Source organism: Perca flavescens, chromosome 1 (assembly GCF_004354835.1).
Source record: "Perca flavescens isolate YP-PL-M2 chromosome 1, PFLA_1.0, whole genome shotgun sequence".
NCBI classification, from domain to species: domain Eukaryota; kingdom Metazoa; phylum Chordata; class Actinopteri; order Perciformes; family Percidae; genus Perca; species Perca flavescens.
In genome coordinates this window covers 34,716,087-34,727,732 of record NC_041331.1, presented here as the reverse complement: position 1 = coordinate 34,727,732, position 11,646 = coordinate 34,716,087, and the positions used below count along the sequence as shown (strand labels likewise).

Sequence of the window (11,646 nt, the reverse complement as noted above, 5' to 3'; positions counted from 1 at the left end):
CAATGGTATTCTGAGTGAACCGTAATGCTCTGAAACAAACTGCTCCACATGCTCACTGCTGCTATTGTTAACGGTGACAATTGCTTCCAATAAACAGTGTTTCTCCTGGCTTTAGATGTTTATTCCATGACCTTTATGACAGCAGGAAGATGATGGTGGTTAGCTTATCTGCCTACATTATAGCTTGTGATCAACTGCACAATACACACTCAAATAGGTATAAAAGGAATAAGCATTAGCGGGAAAAAAAAAACCCTATTATTTCAGTTTGTGATTGCAGGTAGCTAATGGCTATTGAAAACAATCATAAGGCAGGTAGTTTCATCTCAACCACTTTCTTTGCTAGCATCAAAATCTACAGCAGTTGTTTCCTTCATTGCAAAATCCAGGTGCGCTGCTTTAACATACAGTAGATACACGTCAATCCTCTGAGTATAATTACATACTGTTAATCAATTACAGGAAATAGGCTTATTTACAGTCATTAACAGCCACACCACTTCCTCTGGCAATATTAAATGTTTAACTGCGGCATCACTCCTTGCAGTATATGAGAACGGTCGTATCAGAGTTGTGATAGTGTAGCGGTGCACAGGCTGACACAGGTCAAAAGACAGATCAGACTTACCATAACAGAACTCTACAAAAGAGGGGGCTGAGCCTAATGGCTGAATCACTGCATCACCAAGGCAACATCACTGAGCAGAAATCCCAGGGTGGAAAATGTGTGTATGTGTCAGTTTGCATGTTGCGTGTGCATGGATGTGGCTGTGAGAGATGAAAGTAATGGAAAGGAGAGTGCATATGTGGTTATTCATGCGTGGGCTCATATCTTCTGCAGAATAGCACATTTTTATTTATTGTTGATATTTCTTTCCTTAATAATTCCTAATTTTTGAAAAAATGTTTAATTAGAATTAATGTGCAAAATCAATTCACCAAATTAACAATAAAAACCAAATTGAATTCAAAGATTTAGATATAATCATCAGAATGGTTGTGCAAGGGTATCATAATATATATACTAGCCCCCCCTGAATATACCATTAACTCTGCTCGGAGGCATCGTCTATGGCGCTCCTTTAGTCTGGCAAGTCAAAAGTTCTCTAAACAAACGTTACCATTGGTCAGGGATGTCAACAGTCCAGCCAGCCAACAGAGCCCCCCCCAAACAAAGTTCACTATTCATCTCAGAGGTCAATAGTTTTCTTTACAAAGCTCATCATCGCAAGGGCAAGAATTCCTTAAACAGAGTCAGCCATTTGACTGGAGGCCTAGCCCCTCCCTGGAAACAAGGATAGGCATTGGACTTGTGGGGTCAGCTGTCTCTGCACTTCCCTAGCCTGTTCTTTTTTTGGTTTTGTTTTTGTTTTTAACATAGCTCTTATTTAAAAAGTATCAAAGTATTAGAGATTCACTTTTTACAGATACAGTTTAGCTTCAGTGCTGTTACCAGGCCAGGCCTTTAGGTGATTTACCTATTGTAATGTCGAGGCGGTGAGAGAAATGAGCTACTTATCTTACAAGTTGATTTATAGTAGTTTAACCAACTTGCTGTTAATTTAGCTCAAAGTCCCGGCACAGTTTTGGCCCAGGCACACAGCCTGATTGGACCTCTGATCAGGACACTGGGGGTGTGTAGGCTACTGAGTTAGTTTGATTGACATCTCATTCCCTCGTTTGTTAGTTTTGTTGCACCTGTTAGGACAGCATACACCTTTACTATTGTTATTTGTACACCGAGTTTGGTGAGCTGAAGTAATTCATAGCATTACTCCACCCAACTGCAACCCGAACCCAGTCCTAACCAGCCAGAATAATTGAAAACACCTGTGTGAGAGTAACAAGTCTTTAACATAGCTCTTATTTAGCGATTCACTTCTCACAGACACATTTTAGCTTTTGTGTTTTCCAGACGTCAACAATTCAACAGTTACTTTGTGCAGTTTGTAAGTTACACAGTGGTGTGACTTTAGCTGTAGCTACTATTAACCTCCTTGAGTTAATGAGCCACAACAACATGATAAGATCATCCTTAGTATTCTGTTTGATTTTGCTTTTGTCATCAATATTGATGCAGTTAACTTGGCCGAGACACGATGTTCCTTAAAGCAAAAACTGAAAGGTTTAATGCGAGGAGATAATACTACTTCAGTGTGCAAAAAGAGGATAATTGGCTGCACACCCACATCAGACACTAACATTGGCTGAAATAAGGTTGCATGTTTTTTTTTTTAAAGAGACAAAGTTTAGTATCAGAGCAGAGTGGCAGGTCCTACATCTGCGACCTGAGTCCAGACTGTGAGATTGGCTGCAGCGTGGGTCTGATGGTCAGATGGTCAGTGTCAGCAGGGCTTTTGTTATGCTCACATTGTATCTGTGCGATGAACGGGAAAACAACAAAAGAGCCAAATAAATCATTAAAATACAGAATCCCTTAGCTTCCACATCTGACTTCTTAGTCATCCTCGGCACAGTGCCGAGCGACTGACCTCAGTGGGGAGGAGGGGGACAATTAGGTCACCTCATGATTGCATTACTCAAATGACATATTAATGTCATAGTGCCCTTCATGCATTTCATCAGCGTTAGTTAATGATGAGGAGAAAGAAAGAAGAGCAGGGCTGATATTGATTGCTTCATGCTGCTATGATCATATCATATTGCAACTCTGTAAATAAATAGTTATCTTGCAGATACAAATAAAAGTCTACAGCATACAGCAGGTGAATATTATTTATTCACCTCCTCAAATTAAACCAATCCCCATTATAGGAGGAACAGTGTATTATCCTTGTAAATTATGGGTGTGTGTATAGCAGTGTTTTGAAAATGTCTGTAACCTTTTTATTGCAAAGTCCCATAACTCCAACCCTAGCTGTGAGATATTTGTACACACAGTGACCGCAGTACTGAAGGGTTATGGAATAACAAGGAGCTCCATGCATTATTAATGGGCTCTGCTGTGAATCTGCTCAGAATAATAACGGCGATTTCCCAGAGCCTCATTACTGTGTGTTTTTAAAGCATGTGTTTGGTATCCATGGACACCCTCTCTCACATTCTCCTCTTCTCCCCCTGTGTTGAGATTCAGGTCATGCACGGCACTTGCTGTTTTTAATTTTCATTTCATCATAAGCACTTTAAGACGGTTGCCAGTGCTTATTTGCAGTTTTCCTGCAGACCTCTTCACTCGGGGCTTCTGACAGGACAGATGCTGCAATTAATCACGGCAGAGAAATGGGCATCGTTTCCATACCGAGCTGAGGAGCCAATCACGGCAGCAGCAGCAGCGAAGGCAGGGCCTCAGCCCAAATTACAAATGCTTTCCTAAAACTAGCTAATTGAAAAGAAACCAAAATTTGAAAATTCTATCAAGCCGCTATCACAGACGCACAGGAGCAGATTCTCTCTCCTAATTTGTAACTAACATTACCCATGTCTAAAATGTCTCAGCTGCCTTTGGATTAAAAAGGCCCTTCTCTGGGCCAGTGGATTCACAGCCTATTGTGAAGATATGATAATTATTGTTTGCCTGCCTTCCCTCCCCCGCTCGCCATTTTATTCAAGGGAGCTCAGCAAACCCCTGGGGGATGTCCTGGAAATGAAGCGATTTTGAAGGGAGTAAGAAAGAGGCAGAATCCAATGCACTGGTGTGTGAGAAGGGGACTGTTATTGAGACAAGTACCAGTTACATGCTGACCTTGTCCAGTATCAACACTGTTTTTACACACAGTTACAATGGACTTCCATTCAAGTCACTGCGAAACAGCACACACTATAATAATGCCAACATGAATGCTCATATACCCCTGCAAAGTATTTTTTCTCTCATAGAATTATTCCATAGAAAACATAAAACTGTATTTTTTATTATCTTATAAAGAACTGAGTGAGTGTAAATGGATATTTTTCAATTGTATTTGTTTTCAACAGCTAACAAGGAGGCGTGAAGAAAGATCTCATAGAAATGATGGCTAATAAAGCTTTTGAAATAAACCGATTCCTCCAAATAAATATTTGTGATTGATAGTTTAATTCTGAACAGAGACACAAAGAAATATATAATACTTCATACAAAATTATGGCTACTATCATATTAGTGATGGAATGTCTCTGGATTCGTCTTCATGGCCGAGCAAAAACTCAAACATTAAATTACTTTTCCTATTGGGAGCTGAAAACAACCTTCAAAAGAACTCCATACCGATATGCATTTATTCTATTGACAGTTTTCAAAAGCAGTTGGTCTGTAAGCAAAATACAAACAAAATGAATCGCTGCTATTGTAACTCATAAAAAAGTATAAAAGAGCAGAAATGCACTATGTGATATAGCAATCCACAGGTCGTTTAACAATGTTTTAATTAAAGCCTCACATATTAAAACTTTACAACAGGTGATATGAAAAATGTACAACATTTTCTTTTTTTTTTCCCCCAGGGACTTCTGTACAACTGGCAAAAATACCTCCGATGCCTTTTCAGTTGGCTTTGGCAGTGCAACAAACTGGCTCTGCTAGTTTTCCTTTTTTTCCTTTTTTAAAACAATGACGTATCAAGGAGCAGAGTAAAAATACATCAATCCCCAAACCATCTGCCCTGATCCGATCATTTGTATTTACCATAAAATATCCCCTTTGTTACACAAAATAAAAACATAATTTAATTGTTAAAGATCTGAAGTAAAAACAAATAGATTAAAAGAAGATTTATTTAGGGGTTGGGGGTGGGGGGCGGGGGGGAGGTGCCAGTTACACGCTTTTGGATATATCATCTGGAGGGTAGATTACTGGATACAGGAGGTCTTGTCTCTTCCCACTCTACAAAACATGTACAGCAGATTACAGCTACAGTTTGATGATGTGATGAAATAAATGATTTATGGCAGTTTCTCTCTCAGTCTGTTCAGTCGTTCATCTAGAGATCGGTGTCCCTAGACTTTTTATTTTCACTTCCCCTTATTCTTCAAGACATTGTCTGCATTTGTGACACGGTTTAAATGTGTTCAAATATCGCCGGGCCTCTGATGTGTGATGTGATTTGATCGTACATTTCCTCCATGCCATTGTTGAACAGTTTCATCTGCAAGAATGATGGGTGAAAGAGAAAGGTTGGAGTAAAGAAAGTCTCGCTATATACTGGCCAGTGTGGGAACAAAGACTGAGTGGGGGGTTACTGGTTTCCAGCAAGGATTCTATGTGTCACTCAGTCCAGGCAAGAACTGATAGAAATCCTTTTGTTGAAACATTTTCAAAATGTCCTTTTTGCTGCACTGAACTGAAAACTCTGGCCTCATAAATAAAGCTTTATTGTTAAATAAAACATTGAAAGACACACGTCTTCCAACATATTGTGTGCCCAGTCAGTTTAAATTGACAACTGAAAGACCTCACAAACAAACAAATAAACAATCACTGGGCGCTCGCCCTAACAGGCTTCTATCATAGCTCAGCCTATTTTATAGACAAAAACCCAGTTAACATGTTTACCCCCTGTACACGCGTGTGCATATCCGTCTATAACAATGGACAAAGTTCTTTGTATAACATTCTAAAATCTTACACACTTCTTAAGTGCAACTTCGAAAAGCAACGTGGATTGATGCTTTTATTCTATTCCTGTTCTTTGAGATAGGATTTCCATTTGGCTCAGTAAATGCTGACTTGGGACAGGACCTGGGCGTGGGCCTGGATTTGGGAGGGGTGTGGTTGCTGCTGTGGGGCCGGCTGGGGGCTGCCGAGTGATGCCGAGCCTCCCACTGAATGGGGCGTCCCGGGAGAGTGCTGGGGTGGGGAACACTGGGACTGGTGCTGCTGCTGCTGCTGCTGCTGTTGCTGGAGATGTTGAATCTGCTGCTGATGCAGCTGATGCTGCATCTGCATGTGCTGCAGCTGCATCTGCTGCTGCTGCTGCTGCTGCTGCTGTTGTTGTTGTTGTTGTTGGTGTTGGTGTTGGTGTTGGTGTTGCTGCTGTTGGTGCTGCTGCTGTTGGTGCTGCTGCTGCTGCTGCTGCTGCATGTGGTGCTGCTGCAGCTGTTGCTGGAGGTGGTGTTGGAAATGCTGATGCTGCATCTGCTGCTGGATCTGCTGGTGATGCATCTGCTGCTGCTGCATCTGATGGTGCTGGAGGTGCTGCTGCATCTGCTGCTGCTGCTGGAGTTGCTGCATCGCATGCTGCTGCACCGGTTGCATCGGCGGGCTCATCTGAGACACTGCTGTGGACTGGGCCCCGGCCACCATGCCCCCTCCGGCGCCCATCTGGCCGAGCAGCTGCGGTGGCATCCCAGAGGACATGTTCTGATGGGAGACTGTAACCGAGGTCACGATCTGATTGCCCCCTAGTCTCATCTGCAGAGGCTTCGGGGCAATGGCCCGTGGCAGGGCTTGTTGCAGGGCCTGGGAAGCGGATGACATGGACATGGAGGGGTGCTGGTTGAGGGGTGAAGGCAGCACCAGGCCGGGGGACAGGCTGGTGGAGGCCAGGGTCTGCTGTACTGAGCGGATAGTCTGGGCCTCAGCTGATTCTGCTGCAGCCTGGATGGGAAAAAAAAAATATCCAAAGTTGATAAGCCATAGTTTTCCCCTCTGAAGAATACCATTTAATCTATCTATCTATAGGTTTACTGTAAAGTTTCTAGACATAACTTTGCTTCAGTTGTTTTTGGCATTACAAAAAAAAGAGTTTTTCTCTAAAACAAGGAATTCTTAACTTTTCTGTCAAATTCACACATTTTTCAGGTGAAAGGAAGGAACAGTTTCTCACCTTGGAAACCAGGCTAGCACGGTATGCGGCGAGGGCTTTTAAATATTCTTTCTTGGCAGCTTCGGTTTTGCTTTTGTAAACCTGTGATGACACAAAGGTACGTGTGAATGGACAAATAAAGCTTCTTAATAATTAGAGATAATTCCTGTTACAATATAGAGTACATTACATAGATACCATACTGTATATACTGAATCTGGATCTCTGATGATGTAACTGTTTGTTACTAGACCAGTCTAAATAATCAAACTTTGTAGTACCTGTTTCTGCTCCTCTCCCAGACCGTCCCACATCGAGGCCACAATTTTGGACACCTCTCCAAATGTGGCGTTGGGATTCTGGCCCTTAATAGCGGCCTGGGTGTCTCTGAAGAACAGGGCGTAAGCCGACACCGGCTTCTGAGGCTCATTGGGATCCTTCTTCTTCTTCTTCTTAGGAGTCTTGGGCTTCTTTGTGGGATCTATGGGGGCTGGTCGCTTCTCCCCAATGACCTGCAATGATTGAGATAAAGAAATTTACAAAAATGCATTTAACATCAGCAGGCTAATTTCCTGCAATTACAGTACCATTAAATACAGTGATCCAAATCATTTCTAACTTTGCTCACCCTGTTGCCTTCGTCCTGGTCGTCTTCGTTGATGGAGCTGGAGGGAGACGGCGTGGCGGACTTGCTGGCAGGCGGTGATGGGGAAGTATGGGTGATGTTGGGTCCTGCCATGTTTAGGCTCAGCTGTGCGTTGAGTTGGGATTGGTTGATGGTGGTCAGCTGATTCCGCGATAACATCCCGTTGGGGCTGTTCATGCTGATGATGGACTTCATCACCATGGCTGGATTGGGTGGGTACTGGCGAAGATGGCCCGCTCCAACATTCTGTAAAGGAATGGACACAAAAGCAAAGGGGGCTTGTTAAGAAAATGATAAACAAATGTAAAATGGTACTGATCCCTTTCCCTATGCTTTAAAACTGCCTGTGAGGTTCTGGCTGCATACAGAGACTTGCACCTCATTTCTCCAGCTCAAAGATATCTCTGTACTCACTATGACACCCTACTGCCCAGCGCACAAAGCTCATGAAGCTGTTTCTCTATACACAGAGGAAACCGGGTCACTGGATTCTGCGGATTGTTACATGGGCAGATCACATGTCACTGTGTCCTGGGTCTTAAATGTCTCTATTACAGGCCATGATAAATTATCTTGACACCCAAGGAGCTAACCTTATAAGCCAGTAATAGATGGCTGCACAGCTCAGTTGATTCATTTTAAAACTCTATTGTATGGAAATCTGTGACACAGCTTTTGACTGCCCGGTCCCTGGAGGGGAACTGTGGACTCGCGCTGGGGTACATAACTTCAAATGCCACAATAAAAAGACTGTTCAAGTCGCGGTTTGTATGCATGCACCTACATGTCAGTTTAGTTTGAGGGGGCCACAAGCCTATATGCTTTGATGTAATGTTACTTTTAAGGTTACAACTCTGTAAAAGAGGCGCCTTTCATAGATCATGCTTGCCAGAGTGGAAAATAAATAATTCTATATAATCAACCCCATACATTAACTGGCTGAAGGTATGAAGCTTAAGGGCTTTGGACAGCTCCCCTCCCTTCTTCCATCTAGTGTACAATGTAATAACATTTTCAAAAATCGCTTTCACTTTTTTCCTGGTAAAAAATGTGGTTCTTGAAAGAGTCTCAGAGAAGGTGCATGCAACAAATGTTTGCATTGATTGTGGTGAGGATGAAATTACAAGGACTGCCAGCTCCCTAGAGGGAAGACTGATCAGAGAGCCAGCAGAGCTGACATAAAACAGGGGAGAGGATGTGAACACAACAGAAAAGGTGATTTGTTCTCCCTGGGTACATCCATCTGGTATTCAGCAGCACAAACTCAATCTCTCCCAACATCAACAAATCAAAAACCCATACACCTGACTTTATTGAAAGAACCTTATGAATGCCCGTCTTCAAAAACAATATTATTACACCATTTCAGACAGAAACGTATTGGATCTACAATCCATTTCTTTCTCATATGCCATTCCTACTGCTTAACATAAATACAATTTGCATGTGCGAGGAAGATTCTGCAAAAGGTGAGGCGAAGGTGGGGGAGAAATTGAAAACATATTGTTGTGATGCTTCAAATATGGAAGCTTTTAGTTTTCTTGTGAATAAAAGCTGCAATAAACAAGCCTGTGACCAAATGACCGTGATTTACATATCTGCAACCCGCCATGTTCCAAGTGCTATTGTCATCTTCATTACGGAGAGCATGATGGCTCGCAGTTTGCTCTCTGCAAAAATCAAAGACGCACACACACAGCTCATTAGTCCTGGCCATCTGTATCATAACACTTTTGCCCAATCCCAATGATGCAGTTTTGACTAAGAGCAATGGTCCATTCTGCCATTTGTAAGGAAAATGGTAATTTCTTCTGAATAGCGTTTGGTTGTTGTGCAAAATATGCACTGATGACTGCAGTTAAACACTTAATCATATCACATTTAACAGCCTACTAAATATCTTATTTTATCAGAGATTATAGCAATAAATGAAGTAGCAGCAATTGTGCTTGTCACTCTATGAAACAAAAGAACAATGACCGTTACGTCAGTGAAATGCCAGCATTAGCACGCCTGATTTGAATGAAAAGAAAACGGCTAATAACACAGGGAAAGAAATCATCTTAAGTAACAGTTGCCTTGATTGTGAATATGAATCTGGTACTAGGATGTTTGTTTATGTCCCTCTACCTCCTCATTTGCATTTTGATTGCAGTATTGTCAGCAGTCACAGCAGACATCTAACTAGATATTTTGATCGCCATCGTAAATCTGCAAATAAGTCCTTATCTTGAGTACACAGTGGCCAGATGTGCCTTAGTCAGGTCCGTGTGTGTGTGTGTGTGTGTGTGTGTGTGTGTGGGGGGGGCAACACTAACAAGCTGAAATCTACTCCCTAATCAATAAAGGCTTTTTTAATGTAAATTCATTTAGTAATATTCCACAACTTGTTGCTTTTAATGTGAAATCTGAAATAGCTGGCAACAACATAAAGCTGTCAACAATATGCTCCAAGAAGAAGAAAAATAGCTTGTTTTGTACATTATTGTTGGCCTCATCCACACTCAACACAGCAAACACTCCACACAGAGCCACATAACATGTTCGGAAAACTAGCAGATAAGAAAAAAACACTATTGACAATGTGTGAAACCCTTTCCACAATAAACACAGGCCAATACACAGCAGCTGGACTCAAAATGCAACATTATGCATTCACCAAGTGATAAACAATCTCAACACTGATGTCAATGAAAGCAGGCTCCAGTCTGTTCTTTGAGATATTGGAAATCAGAATTTAGGGAGAATTTATGAACAGTGGCACCATGTACTGAGCTGTTACAGGCTGAAAAGAATGTTAACAAGTTCAATTTCCATTCAATCAATGGCAGAGCTCTTGGAAATGTTCCATGGCAGGAGAGGGGTAAAATCATCTATATGGTAATTATAAGGATGAATCCCCCAGTAACTTTCGCCAGCATGAAAGGTCAGTCCTATTAAAGATAGTTTATCAGTGCTCTGCACATATTCCTTTACTCGCCTTCTAAACGGGTACATCATTTTATTTTTTCCCCTCCATTTTCAGCAACCTGCTGAAGTCTGTGCTTAAGCCAAATGAGAAAAATGGAATTTTGAATGCCGGTAAAGGCTATAATAGCATGAAGATAAATTGTTTTTCTTTCTCCTTCCCTGTCTCAGTCAAACACACTTCTCTCTCTCTCTCGCTCTCTCTCGCTTTCTGTGGTGTGCAAACTCAGTCCATCTATCGCCCCAAACAAATCTCTCTCCCTCTCCCTCGTAAGGCCAGTAGGTTCCCTCCCCTTGGTCTTGTACAGCGACTGACCCATACCCCTTTCCACCATTTCTCCTGATGCATTATGGGTATTTAAAACTTGTCAAACATGACATCATTTCATTTTGAGAGCTGCCTGAGAAAAGTAAATTACAGAATCAATCATGCAGAAGGTCAAGCTGAGACTTCATTATAAGTATTGCATGCCTGCATGAATATCTTTCATTTCTGACTGACCCAATATGTCACAATAGCTGTCTGTCGAGGGAGAAAAAGACACGGAACAAGAGAGAAAAAAAATTCCACTCTCTTAAATTGATGTACAACTCATGTCAGTGTTTCTTGGCTTGGAAGGGAGATAAGAGGGAAGTGTAGAAAAACATGCTTTCTGCAACAGTGCTCACATTTTCCATTTTGATTCAGGATAGAGTGGCTTTTGACCAGTCAAAACACAGGGTATTATACTTACTGGCAATCTACACAGTATCAAGGCATTTCAAATCATGTGAACAACAAACTGCAAATCTCTTTTTCAGCCTCACTTTTATCTAGCATGTGGTCCAAGCACACTAGTTTGTGTTCGCCATTAGCATATCTTTGCTGCTGTAAAGCTAATGACATGTGAAACAGCTAGTTGGTAATGAAAAATATATAATGCATCACCACATAGTGGTAAATGTAATAAGACAACAGTGCTCAAATCTCCTAAATATTGATTTTAAAATCAAATACAACTGGTTGACTACTGTAGGTTTCAAATCCAATCGTGGAGGACATTTCAGTACATGCCTACATGTGTCAAGGAAAAGTGTGGTAAAGGCACCAGGTGTCTTTTGAAATAGAACCCAGAGACCGTCGCTGTGCAGCGGGGAGAAAATTGAGAAGAAATTGCGAATAAAGCAATACTGGCAGCTCTACTCCAGTACTATTTGGCACTATTGAGATTCAATCACAAATCAGGAGGACACATGCTGGGAGACAAAAATGAGAGTCAGAAGCTTGTTAGGAGAGCAGATTAAATAAAT

General features: G+C 41.7%; 1 protein-coding gene across 1 annotated transcript in view; it reads right to left on the bottom strand.

The window, feature by feature from the left end:
* Positions 1 to 4,738: 4,738 nt before the first annotated feature.
* tox3 (TOX high mobility group box family member 3) overlaps positions 4,739 to 11,646 on the bottom strand; it is a 40,619-nt gene continuing 33,711 nt past the window's right edge. The window contains exons 4-8 of the mRNA XM_028580757.1: positions 7,372 to 7,635; positions 7,025 to 7,255; positions 6,765 to 6,845; positions 6,026 to 6,535; positions 4,739 to 5,944 (exon numbers count right to left, since the gene is read on the bottom strand). Coding sequence (XP_028436558.1) covers positions 5,651 to 5,944; positions 6,026 to 6,535; positions 6,765 to 6,845; positions 7,025 to 7,255; positions 7,372 to 7,635 — 1,380 coding nt within the window. The 3' untranslated portion in view covers positions 4,739 to 5,650. The remainder of the gene's footprint in view (positions 5,945 to 6,025; positions 6,536 to 6,764; positions 6,846 to 7,024; positions 7,256 to 7,371; positions 7,636 to 11,646) is intronic.